Source organism: Diceros bicornis, chromosome 31 (genome assembly GCF_020826845.1).
Source record: "Diceros bicornis minor isolate mBicDic1 chromosome 31, mDicBic1.mat.cur, whole genome shotgun sequence".
Lineage (NCBI taxonomy): Eukaryota > Metazoa > Chordata > Mammalia > Perissodactyla > Rhinocerotidae > Diceros > Diceros bicornis.
In genome coordinates this window covers 7,951,248-7,979,241 of record NC_080770.1, presented here as the reverse complement: position 1 = coordinate 7,979,241, position 27,994 = coordinate 7,951,248, and the positions used below count along the sequence as shown (strand labels likewise).

General features: G+C 52.9%; 1 protein-coding gene across 2 annotated transcripts; it reads left to right on the top strand.

The window, feature by feature from the left end:
* Positions 1 to 956: 956 nt before the first annotated feature.
* Positions 957 to 26,198, top strand: CAPN1 (calpain 1). 2 transcript variants are annotated; one of them, XM_058526444.1, is made up of 22 exons: positions 957 to 1,187; positions 2,943 to 3,210; positions 3,370 to 3,439; positions 3,692 to 3,810; positions 5,294 to 5,427; positions 5,516 to 5,684; positions 6,580 to 6,663; positions 7,003 to 7,088; positions 7,430 to 7,504; positions 7,638 to 7,798; positions 19,222 to 19,400; positions 20,298 to 20,309; positions 21,055 to 21,266; positions 21,355 to 21,394; positions 21,982 to 22,047; positions 22,129 to 22,186; positions 23,036 to 23,100; positions 23,543 to 23,611; positions 23,859 to 23,937; positions 24,547 to 24,663; positions 25,006 to 25,064; positions 25,418 to 26,198. In XM_058526444.1, the coding sequence occupies exons 2-22, from the start codon at positions 2,944 to 2,946 to the stop codon at positions 25,442 to 25,444; spliced, it is 2,148 nt and encodes a 715-aa protein (XP_058382427.1). In that variant the 5' UTR covers positions 957 to 1,187; position 2,943; the 3' UTR covers positions 25,445 to 26,198. The 2 variants fall into 2 exon arrangements, with proteins under 2 accessions (XP_058382427.1, XP_058382426.1); XM_058526443.1 differs by lacking the exon at positions 957 to 1,187 and adding an exon at positions 2,162 to 2,263.
* Positions 26,199 to 27,994: the final 1,796 nt, after the last annotated feature.

Sequence of the window (27,994 nt, the reverse complement as noted above, 5' to 3'; positions counted from 1 at the left end):
TTGGTTTCTGATTGACATATAAGGGTTTGAAGGAATAAAAAGCCCTTCAAGATGTAAATTGTAAGTATTTGCTTCAGTTTATCATTTTGACTTTGCTGGATAGGCTTTTTAATGTAAGAAGATAAATTTTTTGTGGCTTCTGGGTTTTGTGTCATAGTATAAAAGACCTTTTCCACACTGAGATGACTAAAAAATCTTCTCCCTCAGCTCCTGGCTGTATTTTTGGTTTCATTTTTTACATTTAACTCTTGAGTTCATCTGGAATTTATTATATACAAAATTCCCTCCTATTTTCCTAATGCCTTTTATTGAAAAACTCATCTTTTTGCAACAAATTCGAAACTCTATTTATATTATATACTAAATTTTTGTATGCATTTGGACCTATTTCTAGATTTTTCTATCTTCCAATGATCTATGTCTGTTTCTTTAATTATTACATTTAATTATTATAGATCTGTCTTTGCTACCTCTCCAGAGCATCTTCCCTCCCCCAGGCCCCTGCTCCCTGTGATCCAGTCACAAGAAACACTTGGCAGTTCCCCTCATTGGTGTATTCCCCCAGCCTCTGGATCTTTGCTCATGCTGTTCTTTCTCCTAGGCACACCCTCACCAGCACCTCATTGCCTAGTTAACTCCTACTTGTCCAACAGGACTCAACTTCCTTAATCCCCAAAATTGGACCAGGAGAGCCCCCTCTCTGCCAGCAGGGGCTGGTCTGCCTTACTCATGGGTCTCTGCTGTTCAAAGACCTGCCAGAAGGGTTAGTCAAGATTGGACACATAAATGCTGAATGGTGAGGAGCAAAGGGCTCACGCGCTGGTTCCAGCCCTGACTCGCCAGGTGAGGGAGCTGAGCAAGTCCTCTGTTTTCCGCATCTATTAACTGGGAGTGAGAATGGCGTCAGATCAGATCAGTGGCTCTTAACCTTCTTGGGGTCGCGGGCCCTAAAATCCTAGGAGAGCCATGCACTGTTTCCAGCAAAATGCTAGTGTATACATCCTGTAAGAGCTGCAGCAGCTGCTGGCCGCGGCCCCCAGGCTCGGTGAAAAGACCTGAGCAGGAGGACCGCCGCAGCCCCCCTCTCCGATTCCTGGCTCTCCAGCTCCTTGCAGTCGCGGAGGCAGGATCTCCGGGTCCTGGGTGGGCCTGCCGTCCTGCTCGAAGCCTCTGCCGCCCCCTCCTGGGTAAGGCGGCACAGGGTGCTCCCAGTGGGTGGGCCGAGGCCTTGGGGAGAGGGCAGGGATGGCCACCTCTCGCAGTTTCCCGGTTCAAGAGACCCCAGAGCGCGAGAGAAAGATGGGCTCCCACAGTCGCTCATCTCCATCCTACTCGCTGCGTGAACCGGCAAACCGAGGCCGAGAGAGGCAGGGACTCAGCCAGGGTCACGCGGCCAGCCTCGGCCTGGGGGACTGATCCCCGCGCCCCGCCCGGCGCACGGAGCCGCCAAGGCCGAGTGGCGCGCCCCGAGCGTGCGCCCCAGGGCGCGGGAGTGGGAGGGGGAGCCGGCCCTGCCCAGGAGCCAGGAGGGCTGCGGCGAGGCCCCGGCGGGTGCGGCTGCCGTTCGCCCAGCGACCGGCAGAGATCCGCTCGCCGCCAGCCCTGCCGGCCCTCCGAGCAGCTGCCGCAGCCCGAGGTAATCTCGGCCCCGCGCTGGCGCTGCGCTGGCGGGGGCGGAGGGTGGGGACAGCTGCGGCCCCGCGGAGGAGGGCCCGGGGGACGGGCCGGGGGCTGCAGGAGGCGGCGCCGCCGCGGACAGAGCGCCGGGGAATGCCCTCCGGGGGCGCCGCGTGGGGTGGGGCCGCCCGGCCCTGCAACTCGAGCTGCTGCCCCTGGTTAAAAATACCCCTGCCCTGCCCTGCCCCTCCCCCGCGGTGCCCTTCCGTCCCGGCCCCAGGCCTCCCACCCCGACAGGCGCTGGCCCCTCCCCGGGGACGACTCTGCCTTTTACTAATTTGTCCTCTCCTGGAGTTGCCCACGGGCCTGCGGAGGGAGGGGCGGGGAGACACCGAGAGTAAGACAGAGAGCCAGAGAAGGTGCCCGAGAGATAAAGGAGAGCCGAGAGGAAGCAGGGTAGCAGCCCGAGGAGGAGGAGGAGGACGGAAGGAGGGAGGGGGGAGGGAGGGGGGAGGGAGGGGGGAGGGCGGAGGGGCCCGAGGAGGGCGGGGAGGAGCGCTCTTCCTGGTTGGGCCCTGCCCTGAGCTGCCACCAAGGAAGCCAGCCGCAGGGACAGCAGCGACCCTCCCAGACACTCCTCCCCCAGGTAAGGAGCTGGGTGGCCGGGCCAGGATTCTCCGACTCCGGCCACTGGTCCGGGGCTGAGGGGCTGCCCCGTCCCCCTGCCCTCTGAGTGCCTGGGACAGGGACAGGGGCGGGGGTTCGGGAAGCCGCACAGCCCAGGCACCCGCCCCAGCCTGCGCTCAGCACTGTCTCCAGGGGCTGGGCTGGGGGAAGGCCGGAGGGGAAGGCTCTGAGGCCCTGGTCACCTCGTCTGTCTCCGAGGCTTGGGGAGGGGGATCCTGACTGCCTGGAGTTCTCAGTCCCCAAGCCAGGAAAAGGGGCCAGCGTGTAGGATCTTGGCTAGTTTGGGGAGGGGTTACAGGCAGCAGGCAAACAAGGTCAGACGCCTTCCCTGGGGTCTCTACTTTCCCGGTTCCCTGTGTTATTATCTCGGGGCTCCGCCCTGCTCCACCTGCCTAGCTGGCTGACCACAGGACTGCAGGCCCAGGACAATGGGAGTGTTGGAGAGGAGAGGTGGTGGCATTGTGTGGGGGTAGGGAGGTGGTGGCCAGCACATCTGGGGGCTGGGGAACTCCTCTCCTGGATTCTGGGAGCCTAGGGAGGTGGGCAGGTTTGGGGAGGAAGTGTGGGCAGAGACAGGCAGGAGCCCCAATTCTAGTCTGGGAAGGCCTGTGTTCTGAGCAGGCGCATCTGCCCTGCAGGATGGCTGAGGAGATCATCACTCCGGTATACTGCACTGGGGTGTCTGCACAAGTGCAGAAGCTTCGGGCCAAGGAGCTGGGCCTGGGCAGCCATGAAAACGCCATCAAGTACCTGGGCCAGAATTATGAGCAGCTGCAGACTCAATGCCTGCAGAAGGGGGTCCTCTTTCGTGATGAGGCTTTCCCCCCAGTGCCCCAGAGCTTGGGCTATAAGGACCTGGGCCCCAACTCCTCCAAAACCTATGGCATCAAGTGGAAGCGTCCCACGGTGAGAGGGGCCACCCGGGGTGGGACTCAGTTTACCCTTGATCCTGGGTGAGGACTGGGTCCGAGACTCCAGGTCTTAGTGGGCAGTGGGGTCTGGGGTGGCTGGGTTTCAGTGTCTGGGAGGGGCCAGCCCAGAGACAGGACTCTAGGTCTCTTGCAGGAGCTGTTCTCAAACCCCCAGTTCATCGTGGATGGAGCCACCCGCACAGACATCTGCCAGGGAGCCCTGGGTAGGCCCTGGGGGATTCTGAATGTTTTTTCCTTAGTAGCTCCCCATGCCCATTCCTTCCAGCTCTGCCCAAGCCCCTCCCTCCTGCAAGCTCAGACAGGCTCTGGCTGTCAGTGCTGGGGCTGGTTTGCCCAGATTCCTGGGTCTTTTCTGTAAGTCGAGGGAACCTCAGTTTCTCCCCAGCATGGGCACTCATGTGCACCACTGGGGGCAGATCGTAGAGCAGGCCTGACATGGGTCCCTCCCATCCCAGGGGACTGCTGGCTCCTGGCTGCCATCGCCTCCCTCACCCTCAATGACACCCTCCTGCACCGGGTGGTTCCTCACGGCCAAAGCTTCCAGAATGGCTATGCCGGCATCTTCCATTTCCAGGTAAGGGGCGCCGCACCCACCTGGGGCCAGGGGGTGGGGGACAGAGGGGTACAAGCACTGGAGGAGGTGAGGACTGATGAGGCACAGCAGTCTGAACTTAGGGTGACTCAGGGCCACACCCTGCGGGGGCCACCCTCCTATAAGGTATTTGACCTCTCCTTGCCTCTTGGATCTGTCATGTGTGAAATGGTTGGGCAGGTATTTCTCTGCTGGCAGATTTCCCGGGTCGTTGTGCGGATGCAGGAGAAAGTGCTTGGAAGAGTAGAAAGATCTCTGTTGTATCCTGTGGGACAAATCCTTTTCCTCCCCAGGTTCTGTTTCCCCCATCTGAAAAAGAAGGAGTGTTCTGCTGGGGAAAACAGACCAGCACATGTGGCATCTCCACCCTTGGCATCAGTCTCCCCCTCGCCCCCCACCCCTAAGTCCTCCTGTGCTTGGGCAACCTCCAGCCTCTGACAGAGCCCTGCAGAAAAGAAAGACTTGCGATTAAGTCTATTTAAACAAGCTTTTCCTGACCTTATTTGCGCACAGCGCCCATTTTTGAAGTCACACTAATGAATTCTCAGTGAGCTGGTGTTTTGGGAGAGACACACCCCCAGGAACCTGAGATGAGCCCCTCTGGCCCCGGTGGCCCCAGCCCTGCCCCCGGGACTCCTGGGTGTCCTCTCCTTCAGCCTAGGCAGGCAGCCGTTTACCCTGCTCCATCCTCACCCGCCTTAGGGCGGAGGAGACGGCCTACAGGACCCACAGGACCACTGGGCGGCCTTTGGCCAAGTGCCCCACCTGCCCGCGCTGGCCCGCGGGGGTGTGGCCTCTCCGCCCTTTCCCCGCCCCCTTCCCGCACTCCTCCAATCCGCTCCTCCCTGGTTTCTGATTGGCCCGCTCAACACTCCCCCACAACCCGCGCTACTTGGGCCCATCTCCTCCCTTTAGCCCATTGTTCTGCACCATCTCTGCCCCCCGCCCCACCCCACCCCCCAGCAGCACTTGGTCGCTTCTGGCTTCAGGCGCCCGACTCCTCCCACCCTGGGCAGTCGACCCATCACAGCATCTCTGAAGCAAACCCCATGATTGCGGGAACTCCGCCCGCCCATTTTGTAGGTTTTGTTCCACACCTGATTTACATATGTATCCCCCCCACCCCGACCCCCTCCACACACTCACCCTGGCCTAGAATGGGGAGAAGAGAGGTAGGGGGCTGGTTCCCCATACCTGGGGAGACATCTTGGTCTGTTTCAGAAATACCGATAGCGCTGTCCTAAAAGCTGTGCTTTTGTGATCTTCTTTAGTTTAACGGTGAGGAAGGCGCTGCTGTTCCCTTTTATGGGTCGGGAAACTGAGGCTCGGAGAGGATAACCTGCTCAGGGTTCTGTGTCTGGGATACATGATCTAGGATCAGGTATCTAGTAAGTGGCAGAGCTGAGATGTGAGCCCAGGCTTGGGGGACCCCAAAGGAGGGACTCACTGTGATTCCCCCCCACAGCTGTGGCAGTTTGGGGAGTGGGTGGATGTGGTCGTGGATGACCTGCTGCCCACCAAGGACGGGAAGCTGCTGTTCGTGCACTCTGCCCAAGGCAACGAGTTCTGGAGCGCCCTGCTGGAGAAGGCCTATGCCAAGTGAGTAGGGGCCCCAGGGACAGCTGCAGGCCACCCTGGGTGTGGGGTCCTGCTTGGTGCCAGAGCGCTGACCTGGGGCCTCCCGCAGGGTGAACGGCAGCTATGAGGCCCTGTCGGGGGGCAGCACCTCAGAGGGCTTTGAGGACTTCACAGGTGGGGTCACCGAGTGGTACGAGCTGCGCAAGGCGCCCAGCGACCTCTACCAAATCATCCTCAAGGCGCTGGAGCGAGGCTCCCTGCTGGGCTGCTCCATTGACGTGAGTGCACCCAGCCCGGACCCGTGTGCCCCGACCCTCACACCCTGATCCGTGACCTGAGTCTCCTCTTCCAGCAGTTCCCTCTCCCACCCCAGGCCAGCCTCATCCTTGCCCCAGGCTTGGCTCCAGACCCCACCCTTCACCTCACACCATCTCTGGATCTTCACCCAGCCTCATCCATCACTTCAGTCCCATCCTCCACCTCCACGCCTGGTGTCATTCCTGTCCCCGAAACCTCAGGCCTCAGCTTGTTTCCCGAGCTTCTGCTCCTCGGTCTTGGCATCTAACACCATGCCCATCTGCTGTCCAGTTGACCGGCCTCAGACCTCAGCTCTTCCCTGGTCCCAGCTCCTGTGGGCCCCAGCCTCATCCTGTACTCACTCTATTCACTTCTTCTGCTCTTCTGTGCCCACAATTCATGCCCAGACCTCCCTCACCCTTGATCTCAGGCTCCACCCCCAACAGCACTACATCCTCAATTCTGACCCCATTCCCACCCTCTTCCCAGTCCTAGCTGACTCTAGCCTGTCCTCACCCCTCTTCTCCGCCTCACTGTGTCTGCACACGAGGCCTTCTGAGGGCCTGTGGCTCTGGGGTGGCTACACATGGCTGTGTGTGTGCACGTGTATGTTCGCATAGGGAGTGGCCAGCTCTGGCCAAAGCAGTGTCAGTGGGGTGCCCAGGCCCCCCACCAGTGGTAGTGATGGTGGAGTACCTTTCTAGGAGCAGTGTCTATCTGTGGGGGTGATGGGCTAGATTGGGTCGAGGTCCCTGCCTGCCACTCCCAATAGCTGTTGTGTGTGTACAGGGGAATGTTCGAGACCCATGAGTGCTCGGGGCTCATCTCCTGACTGGGGGTGGGGACGCTGACCACAGCACATGTGTCTTTCTGCAGATCTCCAGCGTTCTGGACATGGAGGCGGTTACCTTCAAAAAGCTGGTGAAGGGCCACGCCTACTCTGTGACCGGGGCCAAGCAGGTACTGTCCCACGTGGCCCACCCTGCAGGGTGGTTCCTTCTTCCTTGTCTTTTTGGCCTGTGATCAGGGCTGTGGGAGGAGCTGGCTCTTCCTGGACCTCCTGCAGCACCTTATCTATCTCCTGGGGACTCTTATCCTGAGATGTTTATCTTATCCTGTCCTGGTTTATTGCACTTTGTGTGCACAGCTGCCTCCCTCCTGTTGTAAATTCCTAGAGGACAAGCTGCATTTCCCATGTGTGGTGTTGGGTGCTGAGCATGGCTTCGAGAGGGTGGGGTGGCGGGAAGGGGTGTTAAAGTGCATGCCAGAGCAGGCACTGACGGGACCTCTGGGGAGCAGGTAAACTACCGGGGCCAGATGGTGAACCTGATCCGGATGCGGAACCCCTGGGGCGAGGTGGAGTGGACAGGAGCCTGGAGTGACAGGTGAGGGACAGTGGCCACTGGCTGGGGAGGCTTGAGGAGGCTGTTCAGTGCCACTGGCATTTCTGCTTGGGGCTCTGCCAGCCAGGGGTGGGCTCAGGATTGAGCAGAGGGGCCCATCTTCATGTTACTGGGTCTGGGGACTGCCCTGACAAAGCATAGGCTGTGCGGGCCCCTGTGCCCAGCCTGGGAGCATCCTCAGCATCTGACCCGGCCCTGACAAGGCAACCCCTGGAACTGGGATCTTGGGGCTTAACCTTGAGGGGGCTCCTGACCTAGGCTAGGGGAGGACAGGCCCCAGGGACCGTGTCCACCAGCCCCTGGCAGTGACCTTCTCCCCACAGCTCCTCGGAGTGGAACAATGTAGACCCTTATGAACGGGAGCAGCTCCGGGTCAAGATGGAGGACGGGGAGTTCTGGTGAGCAGCCTTCCCAGTCTGGCCCCTCTCAGGCCTTGCACCCCAGCTCCCAATCCCCACAAACCCAGCCTGTGCCTCATCCCTCTGTGCCCTGGCTGGGGGCCACGGCTCACCTCTGCCCCTTGACCCCTAGGATGTCATTCCGAGACTTCTTGCGTGAGTTCACCCGCCTGGAGATCTGCAACCTGACGCCTGACGCGCTCCAGAGCAGGAGGTTCCGAAAATGGAACACCATGCTCTATGAGGGCACCTGGCGGCGGGGGAGCACCGCAGGGGGCTGCCGGAACTACCCAGGTGACCTGACTGCATGGGCACAAAGGGCGTGCAGGGTGGGGTCTGGGGTGTGCTGCCTCCTGGCTCGAGGGCCTCAGGCAAGGCAGGTCTTCGCACTGAGCCTCAGTTTCCTCACTTGTAAGATAGGGATAGTTGTGCTGACCTCTCGAAGTTGCTTTAAGGAGTAACATATTGAATGTCCTCGTAAGGAGGCCATTCTAAAGAGCCACACTTGGCACAGCATCCTAGGGGCTGAGCCCAGGGTGCTAATACGGGGAGAAGACTTTGTTGCCATCCAGCCACCTTCCTGTCACTCTTTAGGCTGAGACCTTCCTCTTGGCCCACTGTCTTCCTCCCTGATCCTTCTGTCACCTTTCCCTGGGTTTCTAGATCTATGACTTGGTCCACAGCCTGGCCTCCCAGTTCTTTGCCATCCTCACCTGCAGCAACCTTTTCCTTCACCTTAGTTCAGCCACCACCCTGAGGACACACCCTTCCAAAGGTGCCACTCTGACCTCCACCCTTGACCTTTAGCTTCCTTTTTTTTTTGAGGAAGATTAGCCCTGAGCTAACATCTATTGCCAATCCTCTTTTTTTTCTTTGCTGAGGAAGACTGGCCCTGGGCCAACATCCACGCTCATCTTCCTCTACTTTACATGGGACGCTGCCACAGCATGGCTTGACAAGTGGTGCGAAGGTCCGCACCCAGGCTCTGAACCTGTGGACCCCGGGCCGCTAAAGTGGAGCGCGGGAACTTAACCGCTATGCCACCGGGCTGCCCTGACACTTTAGCTTCCTTACTCTGCAGTCCTCAGCCTGTTGAACTATCTAACTGTTGAACTCACTATTGCACCATCCTTCATCTCCCTTCTTGTCTTCTCTCCTTACCCGGTTTAATCTTGTCCCTGCAAACACTCTCAGTTTCCTGGCTCCTGTCTCCCTCTGTTCCTCTCACCTGGCACAAACACAATCCTAGTTGAACCCTCTCCACCGGCTCTGGAACCATTGAATGTGGCTGGAGAGAAAGCACACAACCAGGGCAGGGTAAATTCATAGCCACAAACCTCAAATGACTGCCTGGCATGGTCCATAGCAATTCCACTACTAGTTAGTAATGTCCCCACTCTCTTCTCAAACGGCCCTTTGCTATTACTCTCATCTGCGGACCTGGCCTTGTACTTCATTGAAAGATAGACCTCATCACGCAGGACCCCCCCTCATATTCCCACCTCCAAATCCCCCAGCCTGTCTGGACCTGTACCCATCTTTACTGCTTTCCTGCCTGTGACAGTGGTAGAACTGTCTCTGCTCACGGGGACCCCCGCACCTCTGCTCTGGATCCCATTCTCCCTCACCTTCATCCATCACCTCTCACTCCTGTCATCATGGAGAATCACCTGTCTTAAAGCAGCCCTCTCTTGACCCCACTTCCCCACCCATTTCTCTGCTCCCCTGCAAGGCAAAGTATCTCAGGAATTGCCACACTCCAGGAATTGCCACACTCCGTTTCCTTTCTCACTTCCGGTTCAGTTTTTAACCCCCTCCAATCCAGCCTCCATCCTCACCACGCTGCTGAAATTGTTCTTTTGAAGGGGACTCTCAGCTTTGGCTTTGCCAAATACTCCACCGCTCTGTTCTCGGGTCCTGCATCCTCCAGCTGTTCTCGACACGGCTCACAGCCTTCTGTTTTGAAGAATTCTTCTCCCTCATAGGGATCCAATTTCAGTTTTTCTCCAAATAGATAACCACTGTTTCCTGTACTATTTATTGAGAAATCTGTCCTTGCTCCATCGTATAGCTTCCATATATGTATGGATCTGTTTCTGGGCTTGTCATTCTGTCGCTTGATTTCTCCCTCTGCCAATAGCACATTGATTTCATTACTATAGATTTATAAGAAGTCTTACTATTGGACAGGGTAAATTCCTTCTTCAAGAGTCTCTTAGCTATTCTTGCCCTTTGTTTTTCCATATGAATTTTAGAATCAGCTTACCAAGTCCTACGAAAAACCATTTGAGATTTTAATTTGGAATTACATTGAATCTATAGACCAATTTGGGGAGGACTGGCATCTTTACAATTTTGAGTCTTATCCAAGAATGTGGTATATTTCTATTTATTTTGGCCTTCTTTAATGTCTTTCAATAAAATTGTATAATTTCCATCATAAAGGGCTTATACATCTTTTGAGATTTATTCCTAGACACTCTATCATCTTGTTGCTATTCTAAGTGGTAGCTCTTTTAAAATTGCATCTCCTTAGTAATAGTTGCTGATACAGTAACATGCCTTTTAAATTTATTGTTGACCTTTTAAATTTATTTGTATCTGGCAAACTTGTTAAACTGTAATTAATTTTACTGATTTCTCTGTAGATTCTTTTCGGTTTTCTAATTGACAATATAGTATCTGTAAATATGATAAATTTGTTTCTTCTTTTCCAATTCTTCTAACTTCTGTTACGTTTTCTTGTTTAATATGATGGCCAGGACTGTAGAGGGTTGAATAGGAGTGTGATGATTAACTTTTGATATTAAATATTTTCAGTGGTGATAGGAGTATTAGGTTGTCTATTTCCTGTTGAGCTTATTTTGATGAGTTATATTTTCTAGGAGTTTATCCTTTGCATCTGTTTTCAAAATTGTTAGTGTAACGTTATCTTTAATATAGTCTGATACTTCATCTGTGAAGATATATCTTCTCTTTTATTCATAGTGTTGCTTATTTGCATGCCTCTTTTGTCTTTATTAATCCTGTTTGAGATTTGTCAATATTAGACTTTACAAAGAAAGAACTTTTGACTTTGTTAATCCCTTGTATAGTATTTTTTTCTATATCATTAATCTTTGCTTTTCTGTTCATTATCTCATTCCTCTGCTTTCTTTGGATTTCTTTTTAGACTTTATTTTATGACCTTAAATTAGATGCTTATCTCATTAATTCGAGTTATTTTTTTTTTCTATGTAAGCACCTAAAACAGTAAATTTCCCTCCAAGTATATCTTAATTCCAGAACATTTTCACTACCCCAAAAGAAACCCTTCATTAGCGGTCACTCCCTTCCCTGTCCCCTCAACCACTGGCAACCACTCATCTAATTTTTGCCTCTATAGATTTGCCTCTTTTGGACATTTCATATAAATGGAATCATATAATATGTGGCCTTTTGTGCCTGGCTTCTTTCCCTTAGCATAATGTTTTCAAAGTTCATCTGTGTTGTAGTGTGTATCAGTACTTCATTTCCTTTGTATGGCTGAATGATATTCTATGGTATGGATATATCACATTTTGCTTATTCATTCATCAGTTGACAAGTTGTTTCCAGTTTTCGGCTATTACGAGTAAAATGCTGCTGTGAACATTCATGTACACGTGTTTCTGTGAGCGTATGTTCTCTTGGTCTATAAGTAAGAGTGGAATTGTTAGGTTGTATGGTAACTCCATGTTTAACTTTTTGAGGAACTGCCAACTGTTTTCCAAAGTGGCAGCACATTTTACATTCCCACTAGCAATGTATGAGGGTTCCAACTTCTCCACATTCTCATCAACACTTGTTATCGTTCATCTTTTTTGTTACAGCCATCCTAGTGGGTGTAAAGTGGTATCTCATTGAAGTTCTGATTTGTTTTTCCATAGCGACTAATGATGTTGAGGGTCTTTTCATGTGTTTATCTGCCACTTGTATATCTTTTGTGGAGTGTCTATTCAAATAGTTTGCTGAGTTTTAGATTGGATTATTTGTCTTTTTATTGTTGAGTTGTAAGTGTTCTTTATATATTCTGGATACGACTCTTATGAGATAGATGATGTGCATATATTTTCTCCCATTCTGTGGTTGTCTTTTTATTTTCTTGACAGTATCCTTTGAGGCACAGAAGTTTTAAATTTTGATGATGCCCTATTTTCTATTTTTTCTTTTCTTGCTTATATGCTTTTGTGTCATATGTAAGAATCCATTGCCAAATCAAAGGTCACGAAGATTTATCCCTGTTTTCTTCTAAGAGTGTTATGGTTTTAGCTCTTACATTTAGGTCCTTGATCCATTTTGAGTTAATTTTTGTACATGGTGTGAGGTAGGTGCCATCTTAATTCTTTTGCATGTGGATATCCAGTTGTCCTAGCACCATCTGTTGAAAAGACTGTTCTTTTCTCTATTGAATGGTTTTGACACCATTCAATGTCAAAAATCAATTGGCCATCAATGTATGGATTTATTTTTGGACTCTCAGTCCTATTCTTTTAGTCTATATCTCTATTCTTATGCCAGTACCACACTGTTTTGATTACTGTAGCTTTGTACTACGTTTTGAAATCAGGAAATGTAAGTCCTCCAACTTTGTTCTTTTTCAAAGTTGTTTTGGGTTCTGGATCCCTTCCAATTCTGTATGAATTTGAGAATCTGCTTTTCCACTTCTGTGAAAAAGGATGTAAATGAATTGTTTTCTTAATTTCCTTTTTGGATTGTTCATTGCTGATGTATAGAAACACAACTGATTTTTGCATCTTGATCTTGTAAGTTGCAACTTTGCTGAATTTGTTATTAGCTTAGTAACTTTGTTACTAAGAATCATTTTCTTCTTCCTTTCCAATTTGGATGCCTTTTATTTCTTTTTCTTGACTAACTGCTCTAGCTAGAACTTCCCGTACAATGTTGAATAGCAGTGGTGTAAGTGGGCATCTTGTTCCTATCTTAGGGGGAAAACTTTCAGTCTTTCACCACTGAGTATGATGTTAGCTGTGGGTTTTCCATAAATGCCCTTTATTATATTGAGGAAGTTTCCTTTTATTCCTAATTTTCTGAATGTTTTTATCATGAATGTGTGTTGGATGTTGTCAGATGCCTTTTCTGCATCAACCAAGATGATCATGTGTTTTTTCCCTTTGTTCTCTTAATGTGGTGTATTACATTGATTGATTTTCTTATGTTGAACTCGTTGAACTATCCTTGCATTCCTAGGATAAATCCTATTTCATGGTGTGTAATTTTTTTAAACATATTGTTGGATTTGGTTTGCTAGTATTCTGTTGAGGATTTTTATATCAATATTCATAAGTGATATTAGTCTGTAATTTTCTTGTGATGTCTTTATCTGGCTTTGGTATCAAGGTAATGTTGGCCTCATAGAATGAGTTAGTTTATCAAAAAGAAATGATAATGTAAATGAGAAATCACACAGAAAGGTAATTAAAACACTATGTACCTATGTTAAAAAAGAAAGATCTCAAATCAATAACCTAATCTTCCATCTTAAGAAACTAGTAAAAGGGCAAAATAAACCCAAAGCAAGCAGAAGAAAGGAAATAATAAAATCCACGTAAATGAAATAGAGAATAGAGAAACAATAGAGCAAAATCAATGAAACCAACAGTTGGTTATTTTAAAAGCTCGGCAAAATTGACAAACCTTTAGCCTAACTGAACAGGAATAAGGAACCCACTACAGTCCCTCTCCGGGCGCCTGCGCGTGTCCTGGAGGTCTCGCGAGACGTCGGGCGGGAGGGCCTCACAGTGGGTTTCCGGGCGTGGGGTCGGGACGGGGGTGGGGGCGTGAGCAAGAAGCTGCGCTTCTCGGAGGCGGGAGCGGGGAGCGGGCGGCGGGCTGGGTGGGACCCGTCGTCGCCCACCGCTATGGACCCGTTCGTGGTGCTGCTGCACTCGGTATCGGCAGACCTGTCGAGCAGCGAGTTGACCGAGCTCAAGTTCCTGCCAGGGCCTCGTGGGCAAGAGGAAGCTGGGGCGCCAGCAGAGCGGCCTGGACCTCTTCTCCGTGCTGCTCGAGCAGAACGAGCTGGACCCTGAGCACGTGGCTCTGCCACTGCCGCGCGAGCTCCTCGCCTCCCTGCGGCGCCACGACCTGCTGCGCCGCCTGGACGCCTACGAGGCGGGACTGGTGGGCGGGGCCGCGCCGGAGGAGCAAGGTGGGGTTGAGGGGTCAAGGCTGGGGACGAGGGGTCTGCGGGGAGGGGTGGGGGGGTGCAGATTAGGTCGAGGACAGAGGCTGGGGGCGAGGGATCCGCGGGGGGAGGAGGTGGTGGTGGGAGGGATTATGTCGAGGACGGAGGCTGGGGAAGAGGGATCTGCGGGGGAATGGGGGGCAGATTAAAAACAAAAGGAAAAAGAAAAGTCAAATTACTAAAGTCAGGAATTAAAGAGAGAACATCACTACCAACCTAACAGAAATAAATGGATTATAAGGAATTACTGTGAATAATTGTATGCCAACAAATTCAATAACCTCAATGAAATGGACAAATTCCTAGAAAGAAACTACCAAAATTGACTCAAGAAAAATAGAAAATCTAAATAGACCTATAACAATACAGAGATTCAGTCAATAATCAAAACCTCTGTGTTATAACCTCCTAGTTATTTTATTATTTATATCTAACCTAATTTATGTCACTTTGAAATAAACTGTTATTCCCTATTTTACAGATAAGGAAAGTGAGTTACAGAGACATAAGCAATTTATCAAAGACACTAATCTAATTAGTGGCAGAGCTGGGATTTGAATCCAGGGAGTGGGAACCTGGAATCTATTCTTTTGACCGGTACACTATTCTCTGAGTGTTAGAGGGCATGTTCTGTAATGGTTCATTATGTCAAACTTATTGATTCTTTTGTCCACTTAATCTATCAATTAACCAAAGAGGGATGATAAAATCTCACACCGTCCTGGTGGCTTTGCCAATTTCTCTATTTCTTTCAATTATTTTTCTTTACATATTTTGAGCTATGATATTAGGCACATCAAGTTTAGAATTTTTATAAGTTCCTAGTGAATTAAACCTTTTTTTTTTTAATTGTTATCTAGTGACCACCTTCATCTCTAATATTCTTTTTACTTTCAAATCTATTTCAGTGTGGCGCGGGCCCAGTGGCGTAGCCGTTAAGTAAGTGCGCCCAATCCACTTTGGGGGCCCGGGGTTCGCAGGTTCGGATCCCAGGCACGCATGGACGCAACGCTTGTCAAGCCATGCTGTGGCGGCGGCCCATATAAAGTGGAGGAAGGTGGGCACGGATGTTAGCCCAGCGCCAATCTTCCTCAGCAAAAAGAGGAGGATTGGCATCAGATGTTAGCTCAGGGCTAATCTTTATCACATAAGAAAAAAAAAAATCTATTTCAGTGGATGTTCCTATAACTATTCCAGTTTTCTTTTGGTTAGTGTTTTTGTGGTGTGTCTTGTTATACTCTTTGATGTCTGATCTTTTTACACCTCAGTGTTTTAGTAGTTATCTCTTGTTAACAGCATATAGCTAGCTTTTTTTAATAATACACTTTGAAAACTTTTGTCCTTTGGTTGGAAAGTTTAATGCATTTACACTCAATGTGATCACTGGTATATTTGTATTTATTTCAGCAAACTCCCTATGCATTTTCTGTTTGTCCCTCCTGCTATGCCTTCTTTTGGATTGAGTTTTTCTTTTCTCTCTACTAGTTTTTCCCTCTCTGAGTTTGGAAAACTTAAGAGCTTGTTAAGTAAATTCTAAAGTTAGTTGATCAGTAACTTTACCCTCCTCTGAACAATGCAAAGACCTTAGAATATTTAACTTGAATCACTCCCTCCTTTTATTTAATATGCTGTTTTTAACTAGTATTTTAATTCTCAGTAGCTTTTTTTTTTTTGAGGAAGATTGGCCCTGCACTAACATCTCTTGTCAATCTTCCTCTTTTTCTTTTTCTTTTTTCTCCCCAAAACCCCAGTACATAGTTGTGTATCATAGTTGTAGAGTTGTGGCTCCTCTATGTGGGATGCTGCCTCAGCATGGCTTGATAAGTGGTGAGTAGGTCCACGCCCAGGATCTGAACCAGTGAACCCCAGGCCACTGTGGCAGAACGTGCAAACTTAACCACAATGCCACCTGGCCGGCCCCTAAACAGTTTTCTTTCTGCCATTAGTTAAACATCATCATCATCATCACTATTTGATATAGGCCATATTTATTTGGATTGCCCACATAACAACAGTATTTTGCTCACCATTCTCAGACCTTTCATCTGAGATCATTTTCCACCTGCCTGATAATACATCGTTTGGTATTTCTTTTAGTGAGGGTCTTTTGGTAATAAACTTTCTCAGGATTTGTGTAAAATGCCTTTATAATATGCTTGTTTTTGACAATTCCCTGGATGTAGAATTCTGTATTGACGTTACTTTCAGCCCAGTGAAGATGCTTACTCTTTATTCTGCTTCCATTGTTGCTGTGCAAGTCAGGAGTCTGTCTAGCATATCTTCTGAAATGGTTTGTCTTTTCTCTCTTTTAAGGTTATTTTTCTTTGATATTCTGCAATTTGACCATATGTGGAAGTAGATTTCTTTTTATTCTGTTGTGGATTTGTTAAGCTTCCTGGGTGTGAAGATTAATGTCTTTGAACAATTCTAGAAAATTCTTAGCCCTGATCTTTTGGAATATCACCTCCTTCTACTCTATTTTCTCCTTTTGGCATTCCAGTCAGTTGTAAGCTGGATCACCTCACTCAATCCTCTGTATCTCTTAACATCTCTTAAATTTTGCATCTCTTAATCTCCTAATCTCCTTGGATCGCATTCTGGGTAGTTGCTTCAGATCCATTCTCACTTCACTAATTTTCTCTTTTGCTGTGTCAAATCTGTTGGTTAATCTTTCCAACAAGTACTTAATTTCAATTGAAAAATTTATTTCTGGGAGCTGGCCGGGTTGTGTGGTGGTTAAGTTTGCACGCTCCACTTTAGTGGCCTGGGGTTCGCAGATTCGGATCCCAGGCGCAGACCTACATGCCGCTCATCAGGACGTGCCGTGGCGGCTTCCCACATACAAAATAGAGGACAGTTGCCGCAGATGTTAGTTAGCTCAGCCGTAGTCTTCCTCAAGCAAAAAAAAAAAGTTTTGGAAGTTTTAATGGCTGTATTTCAAATATATTCATTCTTGCTCAGATTTTCAAGCGTCTCATTTATTTCTTTAAATATAGAAAGCATAGTCTTTTATATTCTGCATCTGATAATTTCACTATCTGAAGTCTTGGTGGGTTGGCTTTTGTCCATTGTGGCTGCTGGTTCTCAGTCGTCATGCCTTGATTCTTTGTGAGGTTTTTGTCTCATTTGGCCTAGAAGTTCATCTGTGGGAGTTCTTTGAGTCCTTGGTTGAACTTAAGTTCCTCCAGAGTGTTTCTGCCAGTCACCTGGTATACTACCAACCCAAAATTTTTTTTTTTTTCCTTTTTGCTAAGGCAGATTAGCCCTGAGCTAACATCTGTTGTCAATCCTCATGTTTTGCTTGAGGAAGATTATCCCTGAGCTAACATCTGTGGCCAGTCTTCCTCTACTTTATATGTGGGTTGCCGCCACAGCATGGCTGATGAGTGGTGCAGGTCCATGTCTGGGATCCGAACCGGTGCGAACCCAGGCCGCTGAAGCGGAGTGTGCCAAACTTAACCACTACACCATGGGGCCGGCCCCCAGAACTCTTTTAAAAATAAATTCTTTCCGTAAGGTTACCTTAACCTCACAGGCAGCATGAATTAAAACTGCAAGCTCGGGTGAAGACTGGCTTGTGGTTATAAATTCCCAGGGAGGGCCGGCCCCGTGGCTTAGCGGTTGAGTGCGCACACTCCACTGCTGGCGGCCCGGGTTCGGATCCCGGGCGCGCACCGACACACTGCTTCTCCGGCCATGCTGATGCTGTGTCCCACATACAGCAACTATAAGGATTTGCAGCTATGACATACAACTATCTGCTGGGGCTTTGGGGGAAAAATAAATTAATAAAATTATAAAAAATGAATTCCCAGGGAGAATTCTTTTTCCTTCCTCCCAGTTTTTGCTTCTCACACTTGTACTGCTGGCATTCCTGGTGGAGGTCCCACTTTTATTGAAGGACTCTCCTGTTGGACTTTTTCTCTTGTCGCTGGGCTTAGGGTCTCCAGGAGTCAACAGAAGTCCTTTGGCATTATTTACCTCGCAGAGCTCGTAGTTTCCATTTTTTAAAACTGCTTTATTAAGATATAATTCACATACTCTATCATTCACCCATTTGAAATGTAAAATCCATTGTGGCTTTTAGTATTTTCACAGAGTTGTGCATTCATCACCACATCAATTTTAGAACATTTTCATTACCCCAAAGAGAAACCCTGTACCTCCTAGCTGTCACTCCTGAGTCCCACTTCCCCCTCATTCCCAGGCAACCACTAATCTACTTTCTGTCTCCTTGGATTTGCCTGTTCTGGACATTTAATATAAAGGGAATCGTACAATATGTGGTCCGTTGTGTCTGGCTTCTTTCACTTAGCATGATGTTTTCAAGGTTCACCTGTGTTGTAGTGTTGATCGGTATTCCATTCTTTTTTATTGCTGAATAATATTCCATTGTTCAGTTATACCACATTTTGTTTATCCATTCATCAGTTGATGGAAAATTGGGTTGTTTCTACCTTTTAGCTATTATAAGTAATGCTACTATAAATATTCACATACAAGTTTTTGTGTGGACGTATGTTTTCATTTATCTTGGGTGTATACCTAGGAGTGGAGTGGCTAGGTCCCATGGTAATTCCATGTTTAAGCATTTGGGGAACTGCCAGACTATTCAAAGTGGCTGTGCCATTTTATATTCCCACCAGCAGTGTGTGAGATTCTGTTTCTCTGCATCCTTGCCAACACGTTATTATCTTTTTGATTAATGTAAATTTTGGTGGGAGGGGGGATGCTGTGGCTTATTAGTGCCTTTAAAAAGAAGATTTTGCTTATTCTGTCCAGCACTTGGTCATTTTAGTCAGGGGGGTTGTTCAGGCAGCTGAATCATGAAACGGCCAGAAATGCAGGTCCTTGTCACCCTTTGCAGCTCTGTGGCCTCATAGCAGACCCTGCTCTCTCTCGCCTCTTCTTGGTCATTGTCCACACGGCAGCTTCAGCCCCGTTTTAAATCCTAATCCAGTCTTGCCTCTCCTGGTGCAAGCCCGTAAAGAGGACTTTTTGCTCTTTGATTCAGTCTATACTCCTTACCACCAACCCAGCTCCCGCCAACCTCTGCCACCTCCCTGGTCCCCTGTACTCACTGGAGCCCCGAGCCTCAGTAGACACTGGCTGTCCCCCTGTGTGTTTGGCTCTTGGTTGTCCCTCTGCCTGGCTCCTGCTTCCCAGTGTCGTCCCAGGGCTTCCCCTTCAGGTCTCAGCTCAAATGTCACCTCCTCAAAGATGTCTTCCCTGACCAACTCCAGCTTCCTTATTCTTAGTAATTGTTCTGTTAAGTAACCTAACTTGCTTATACTTTGCTTCCCCTTCTGGAATGTGAGCCCATGAGGGCAGGGACCATGTGTTTCCCCACTGCAGGTCTGTCACATGGCCCACAGTGGACACTTGGTAATATTTGTTGAATGAATAAATGAATGAATGGACAGACACATGGGGAAGGGGAAGGCTGCTCTGCTCTACCCCTGGTCTGATCCTGCCTCCCCACCTCCTGCAGCCACTTTCTGGGTGAACCCTCAGTTCAAGATCCGGCTGGAGGAGACTGATGACACGGATGATGACTATGGGGGTCGCGAGTCAGGCTGCAGCTTCGTGCTCGCCCTCATGCAGAAGAACCGCCGCCGCGAGCGCCGCTACGGCCGCGATATGGAGACCATTGGCTTCGCGGTCTATGAGGTGAGATGGGGGAGCCACGTGGAGCCCTGCAGGGAAGGCCGGCCTCCTGCCCCAATACAGGCAAGCTCTGCTAGGGGGCGCCAGAGGGCACCACTGCCACCTGCCCACCTGCCCATCCTGAGCGGACTGGGGCCAGTCACACCCGTGAGATGGGTGGCCCTAGACAGAGCCCCTGGGAGGCACCTGCTGAGGCACTCTGCCAGGCTTAGGGCCTAAAATTCATCCTGTGAGGCGAGTGGAGGGGGAGGAAGATGTTTGACTAGGAAAGGGGAAGATTCTAAGATTCTTCCCCATCCTTGGAAGCCAGAAGGCTGCTCTTGGGAAGAGGGATCTGGCTTAGCTGACACCTGGGAGGCAGCTTCTGGGGGACAGATTTGGGCTAGCTTCAGAAAGAAGTGGGCAAGTAGGCTGCCCTGGAGGAGTAGTGAGTTCTCTGTCTTGGAAGTTTGTAAGCAGAGGCTGGCTGTGGAGGGCCCTGCTTCACGCACTGTGTTTTAAGACAGACAGAAACTTCTGGACCTCCCTGGTTGGGGTAAAGGACAGCCCCAGCCTCGGCCCAGGCCCGGAGCCCCTGACAGCAGATGGGTATGGACCTCTGATAGGCCTGGGCTTTAGGACATGGCAGCTGGCCACCTCAGGGGCTCTAATTCAGAGCTGAGGCCCAGGGCATTCCAGGGACAAAGAGGACCCTGCCTGGGGCCCCCTCCTGGGGTCCTGAGGTCACTCTCTGGTGTGAAGGCAGGTCTGGGTCACCACTGGCCCCAGGCCCGGGACCCTGCCTCCTGGTCCCCACATCCCTTAGTCTCGTCTTACAAACTCAGGGCCCCTCCCAGCACGCACCGTGCCCCCTCCCCCAGGCCAAGCACACTTCTCTAACGTCCTTTGTCTCTCCTGCAGGTCCCTCGGGAGGTAGGTGTGGCACCTGACTCACCTGGATTTACAGGCCACTGAGCACACATGGCCTGGTGGTGCCCAGAGGGCTCCCCCGCCTCCGCCTGCTGTTCAATGGGCGGAGCAAACAGTGATCTCCTGGGGGTCAGAGAAGGTAATAAGTGAGGGAGCTGGATATGAACCCTGGCCCTCAGAGCCCCACCCGACACGCACACAAGGCTCTTCCCGTGTTACTGCTCTGCCCAGTAGGTGCTGGCTCAGGCATCTGGGGCACTGGAGGGGAGCAGGGGAGTAGACCAGCTGAGGGCTCTGCACCTTTGAGCAAGTTGCTTAATCTCTAGGCCTCAGTATCGGTGTCTGTAAAATGGGCGCGAGAGCGCCCCACAGCGGGCTGTCGTGGATCCGTAAATGAGGTGCCACGTGTAAAGTGCCCTGCAGTGTCTGATGGGGAAGAAGCTCCGAGTAATGATAACGAGTATGTTACTTCATGGTGTCATAGTATCTACATTCACCTCCACATCTTCTCACCTCCACCCTATGTTGTAGGCGGGGTTGTTACCCCATTTTACAGATGAGGAAACTGAGGCAACATGACTTGTCAGGGTCACACAGCCTGTGGATGACTGAGTCATGGCCCCGCTCTCCAGCCCTTCAGCCAGGACTTGGAGCATGGGGTCTGGGTCTGGGTCTTGGCAGCTCCTAGGGGTGTAGAGGTGGGCTGAGCGGACAGCTGCAGCCCCGCTCCCTCCTTCCCTGCCGCCAGCTGGTGGGCCAGCCGGCCGTGCACCTGAAGCGTGAATTCTTCCTGGCCAACTCGTCCCGGGCCCGGTCGGAGCAGTTCATCAACCTGCGGGAGGTCAGCACGCGCTTCCGCCTGCCGCCCGGGGAGTACGTGGTGGTGCCCTCCACCTTCGAGCCCAACAAGGAGGGCGACTTCGTGCTGCGCTTCTTCTCAGAGAAGAAAGCCGGGACCCAGTGAGTCAAAGGCCCCCTCCCTGCCCTCCCCCACAGCACCCCCCCCCACTTCCCCCCACTGACCCCTCTTTCTCCCCACCCTCTGCAGGGAGCTGGACGACCAGATCCAGGCCAATCTCCCTGACGAGGTGCGTGCCCTGCCCCCGCCAGGCGCCTTCCTCCTCCCCCTCATCCCGGGTGTGTGATGAGGACTAGATATCCTGTCCCCTAGGCTCCAGCTGGCAGGGCAGAGCCCCTCCTGGCAGGAGCCATAAGAGTAATACTGATCCCTCATTTGCCCAGCACTTCAAAGTTCGCAAAGGACTTTGTGATGATAATGGCACGGGGTCCCTGTGCTCTGGCTCTCTGCTGGGTCTGTGCTGAGCTCTTTACCTGGGTCACCCCGTTTCCTCCACAACAGCCCTCTTGGGGTGCCATGATTGTCTCCCTTCTCAGCAGGAAACTCAAGTTCACAGAGGTTAAGGAGCTTGGCCAAGGTCACGCAGCAGGGATATGAGGCCTCATCCCTCATCACTGAGCTGAACTGCCCCCTCGTTTAGGCCACAAGAGCCCCGGGCAGGGGAGTAGAGTGGGGCCTAGATTCCCATTTTATAGAGGAGAAGAGTGAGGCTCAGAGAGTTGAAGTGACACGTAGCTAATGAGTGGTCCCAGCCTTGCCTCCATGCAGGGGCTGGGCTGGGGCACCCCTGACCTGCTCTCCTCCGTCTCCATCCAGCAAGTGCTCTCAGAAGAGGAGATAGACGAGAGCTTCAAGAGCCTCTTCAGACAACTGGCAGGGGCGGTAGGTGTTGGGGGCCGGTGCTCTGGGACACCGAGGGGCAGCCCTTCCCCAAGGCTGGTGCCATCCTCTCTCTTCCCCCAGGACATGGAGATCAGTGTCAAGGAGCTGCGGACAATTCTCAACAGGATCATCAGCAAACGTGAGCATCCCTGAGCGGCGGCTCTGCACCCGTGTCCTGCCCCCCATTTCCTCCAAACTCCAGAATCTAGGCTTCTGCTCCCACGTTGAGTTAAACCCGATCCCTTGGTTTGCATGGGTGGGGGGACCCAACACTGCCTTTCTGAGCCCTGCTCCCCCGTTTTCCTCCCAAACTCCTGACACCACCCGCTGGACCCCGTTCTCTGTGCCTGAGTGCTGTGCCCTGGTGTGATAGAAGCTTAGCTGGCTGACAGCGCCTTAGTGCCAAGGAACAGGCCCCCCTTCCTCCCAGAAGATGCACCTCCAGGGCCAGGCCCAGTGGCTTGTGAGCAGAAGCCTGGCTGGCTTCACTCCCCAACGTGCACACCTGATGCGGCTGCCCCCGACCTTTCCTTTGCCCTTGGCTTTGGCCACACACGGCAGCTCTGCATTCCCAGCACTGCCCTGAGGTTTGCTGCCTCTGACCTCTAACCTCCATCCATGCTGCTCCCTTGGCCCAGAACTCCTCCCCTTCTCTTCTCACTCTTCGGGGCCTGCAGCAGCCTCACCCCTGCCGTGACCACCTTTGCTGCGTGTTCTGCTGCATTTCTTGCACTGCTTTTAGGACTTGTTGCATTTTACTTTGCTCTAATCATGGTGTTGACATAGCTGTTGGGACACCAGCTTGATTGCTAAAATACATAATCTCTTTTCTGATGATAGAAACAATCTTACACACCTGCTCTGCTAGATTTTACACACCAGGGGACAGGACCCGTACCTCCCTGAAGCTGCCCACTCAGAACCCCCAGCACAGAGCAGGCCCCGGAAGCTCGCTGGGTTGAGGTGTTGGGCCCGGTTTTTCTTGCAGACAAAGACCTGCGGACCAAGGGCTTCAGCCTGGAGTCGTGCCGCAGCATGGTGAACCTCATGGACGTATCCTCCCGTTTGCTGTGGTTCCCTGAGCGCTGCTTTGGGTTGGGTGTTGGCGTGGGAAGAGCGCTGGGTGACCTGTCCCGGGAGCAGTGCAGAGAAAGGGACAAACTCTGTGGAGTTGGAGGGACCAGTGCCTTCCTGGGCATCTTCCCATTGATTGGGAGGGGGAAACTGAGGCACAGGCCTTGTGTCAAGTGAGAGGTGGAGCAGGGCCTGGCCTCCCAAATGACCCGAAAGCTGGTGGTCTTTTGCACCCTTCCCAGCCCACCCCAGTTCACAGAAGGAGGCAGGCCTGGCTCCGGGCTGGCTGCTCGCCGGCTATTCCGCTTCTCCCCGCCCCTCGTCTTGCTCTCTCTGCGGCCAGTCTCCCCCTTTCCCTGCCGCACCCTCTCACTCCGTGCCTGGTTTAAGCCGTGGAGTTTCCTACTTAACGGCCGCTCAGCGGGACGGCAACGGGAAGCTGGGCCTGGTGGAGTTCAACATCCTATGGAACCGCATCCGGAACTACCTGGTAGGCGGGCCCCGCTGGGCGCCCTCCTCCTCTGCGGCCTCCATCAGGGCGGGCAGGCCGGGCCGCAGGCTCCCAGGCCGGCCGTGTGGGCTGGGCCCTCACCCTGGGTCTGCCTCTCGGAGCCCACGTATCCCAGCCACTGACCCACCTCTGGGCCTCTCCCCTCCACCCACGATAACCCTGCACGCCGGGGCGGACGGGAGGGCTGATGCCTCAGCCTGGCCCTCTCCCTCCTCTCCCGCCCCAGGCCATCTTCCGGAAGTTTGACTTGGACAAGTCAGGCAGCATGAGCGCCTATGAGATGAGGATGGCCATCGAGTCTGCAGGTGAGGCTTAGCGCTGGCGGAACTGTGGAGCCCCAGACAGATGGCCCCAGGCTGCTTCCCTGACAGCTACCCAGGGCGGTGCCCATCCCACTGGCCCTTGTCCCTGGGATGATGGTGGCCACGGTGGTGATGTGGTAACAGCCATCTTTTGCCTTTTACTCGTGGTTCCTGAGCTAAGTGCTTTATCAGCATTTCCGTTTGTCCTCACTGCAGCCTAATGAGGTTAGGGTCATTTATTATTCCCATTGCTCACAGAGGAAACTGCGGCTCAGAGAGGGAAAGTGACGGGCCTGAGGCCACACAGCCGGGGGGTGGAGCGAGCTCCAGAGCCTCCAGTGAGACAGGCGCAGGGCTCATCCTCAGTCCCCCGTCAGGATGAAGCTGGACCCCGGGGCCCTCGTTGGCCAGCCCGGTTCCTGGCGGCAGTCCGGGCCCTCGAGCTCCCTCTGGGACACGCACTTGCTTGCCAGCCCTTCCCAGCCCCTGGCCCTGCCCAGGAGGTCTTCATGCCCCTGAGCCTTGGGGCTCACCCTCTGCAGCCCCAGTTCCCCTCCCTGTCCCCTCGGGCCGTGCAGTGTCTCCCTGACCTCCCCCGCTCTCCCGGGCCAGGCTTCAAGCTCAACAAGAAACTGTATGAGCTCATTATCACCCGCTACTCGGAGCCCGACCTGGCCGTGGACTTCGACAACTTCGTGTGCTGCCTGGTGCGGCTGGAGACCATGTTCCGTGAGTGTCCCGTCCGGCTCCCGCCTCTGGCTCTGTCTCAGGCTCATCCCCCATGAGCTGGTGGGAAGGACAGACGCAGGCCTGTGCCATGGCGTGTGCCAGAGAGGCGAAGGTGTCTGGGGTTGGGGTCCAGACAGGCTGAGTGCCAGGAGACTGGGGGTGGGGAGGGGTATCTGGGGGCTCTCAGGCAGCAGGAAGAGCTGCTTCCCGGCTGTGACCAGTGAGAGAGCTTGGGAAGCTGTGGGGAGGTAGGGGGTGAGGCAGGAGGGGGGCCGGTCCTGGCCCCGCGTGAATGTCCCACTGAGTTCTCAGCCCCGTATCATCTTTTTTTTGAACACACAGGGTTTTTCAAAACTCTGGACACAGATCTGGATGGAGTCGTGACCTTTGACTTGTTTAAGGTGGGAACCTCCCTTGGCCAGTGGGTGAATGCGCTTGAGGCCGGGGAGTTTTCTTACCTTCCTGGGGCAGGAGCCTGTGGCCTCAAAACCAGCCGTACAGGCTGGGCCACCTGAGTCCTGGAAGGACGGGGTGAGGGTGTCTGTCTGGGTTCTGGGAGGGCGGCAGGAAAGGAGGGCCAAGCCTGGAGGTCTCTGCTGGAGCCAGTACCCTCCCACCCCCAAGAGTGTCCCTCTCCCACCTGCCCTCAGAGTGGGTGAAGAGATGGTGGCTCCTGAGTCATGGGGCTGGGAGGTGGACTTGGGGTTTCTGCGTGCCTGGCTGACCTCTCTCCTCTCTCCTCTCCACCCGGCAGTGGTTACAGCTGACCATGTTTGCATGAGGCGGGGGCTCGGGCCCCCTTGCCGTGCCCCTCTCCCTTTCTCATCTGCCAAGCCATGCCTTCCCGCCACGCCACGCCAGGCCACACCAGCTGCAAGTGCCTTTCTCGGAGCAGGAAGCGGCCTCATCCTCTTGTCCCCTCACCTCCCAGCCACCACGGTTCATCTGCTCTGGGTAGAGCTGTGTGGCCCTCCCTGCCTCCACCAGCCATGGGCTCAGGACGGACTCCTCCGTTCCCTCCCGTGCCATCGCTAAGCCAGGAAGGCAGCTTCTGCTTGTTCCTGCCTCAGGGTGGGGCTCCAGGCGGAGCTGACAGCCCCAGGCTGCTTGGCATCCTGATGTGTCCCCTCCCCCCACTCCCAAGGCCACCCACCCAGCCCACCCCGCTGGCCTCACCTGCGGACTTTAAACATAACCACTAGGTCTGCACAGTCTGAGTCTAGATGTGCGGAGCCCCTTCCCAGCTGAGGCTTCCTCTCCAGGGCTGGGAACACCTGTTCCTTCCTGTGCAGAAGCCAATGCCCCCCTCTGCCTGCCAGCCTGCCCTGCCTGCCGACCAGGAGCGACTGGCCTGGAGGATGGTCCGATGTTCATGCCCTCCCTCCCTCCTTTTTTATATTGGTGATTTTAAAGGGGACTCTTCAGGGACTGATGTACCAGTTATCGGGGTGCCAGAGGCCCCTGGGCGTGGGGTGGGGGGAGAGGTCTCATGTTTCCATGCAGAGAAACTCCAAATAATAAAGGAAAAGGCTCCACATCTGTCTCTAGAGTGTTTCTGCCCAAACCTGCTGCCCAGGGTGGGCACCAGCAAGCCTTGGCCTGCAGAGACAGCTTGGGGCCTCCACAGCTGTCCTGCCTCCACATCCCCATCTCCTTCCCTGTCACCACGGAGGCTCGAACCCCTGCTGGAGTACTGGGCATCAGGGAGGATGGGGCTGGGGCTGAGGGCTCGGGGCAACACTTGTGGTCCTACACGCCCTCTTCACAGCCCCGGTGGCCCAACCCCTGCCTGCCCTGCGCACTCCAGCCTATGAGGTGCTGGCTGAAACCCAAACTCCTACTTAGCACAAACCTGACACCCTAGGAAGCGCTGCAGAGCACAAAGCCTCCTTCAGGTCCTCTGGGGGTGGGTTGCTCTTGTGACCCAGACACCTGCAGCTTATGTAAGCTCTTCCAGGCCCCTCTGGGATCCTGGCTTTTCTTACCAGAGATAAGAGTGGGTTGAGGTAGGGTAGAGAGGGGGATAGGATGTTCGGGTGAGCCACAAACTAGGACAGCATCAGCAGGGCAAAGGCGTACGGAGCCCAGATTGAGGGGCTGGGGGCTGCTCTCGGCTGCTGGGAGCCTCGGGCGAAGCCCCAAGTGGAGCCCCGAGGGGCAGACTGCCTGGACACTACCTGTCACAGGCTGGCACAGGGCCCAGAGCAGGCCGTCCTGAACCTGCATTTTGCCTTGGGAGTCCCTGGGCTGGGTCCTGCTGGGCCTCGGCGTCCTCATCAGTCAGGGCATCACTTCCTGGGAGCCTGGGCTGATTTGTGAGAGGGGCCTGGTGGAGGGGTCGGGGGCAGGCCCACCAGGTCCTGCCCTGTTAATTCTCTGCACTGGGTTTTTTGGGTGGTTTTTTTTTTGGTGAGAAAGATTAGCCCTGAGCTAACATCTGTTGTCAATCCTCCTCTTTTGCTGAGGAAGATTGGCCTTGGGCTAACATTCGTGCCCATCTTCCTCTACTTTATATGTGGGATGCCACCACAGCATGGCTTGATAAGCTGTGCGTAGGTCCGTGCCCAGGATCTGAACCTGCAAACCCTGGGCCACCAAAGCAGAATGCACGAACTTAATCGCTACACAACTGGGCTGGCCCCTGCACTGGGTTTTTTTTGATGAAAGGGTTGGAACACTGTGGATCTGGATGATCTGGGGGCCCTACCTCCTCATGAACCCCCACTATGAGGCTGAGGGTGCCTGGGGTGGGGAGCAGGGGGAGCAGGCCTTCCTCTTGGCTGCCTTTTTGGGCATTTTAGAGGACTTTCTTCCCCCGAGTGTCTCCTGTGCAGCCCCTGACTTCTCGGGGAGTGGGGGTGGGGCAAACAGCCGTAATCACTGGTACCCCTTATCTGACTGCCGAGCATTTAAGGCTCCGGCCTCGATGGAGCCCAGTGACAGGGACCGGAGCCCACGTGCTGAGGCTAGAATTGGGCTCTTGAAGGTGACTCACGGGGGCCTCCAGAGAAAAGGGGAAGGTGGTGATGGCGCTGCATTTACTGCTGGGGTCCCGGTGAGGGCAGCGGCCCGGGCGGCTGGGCCTGCGGAGCTGGGCAGTGGGCCCTCTGGGACCCCTCGCTTCTCTACCTCAGGAGGTGAGAGATTGAGCGAAATGAGGAGAAAGGGCCTGGAGGGAGGGGAATCCTGCAGACGTGGGGACACCCGAGGCTTCCCGTGAGGTGTAACCGGACCCGTCTGAGCTGCCGGACGCGGGGCATCTGCGGTCCTAACCCCAGGCCCGTTCCTCCACCTCCCAGGGCCCCGTCCCAGCCCCTTTACATAAGGCCCC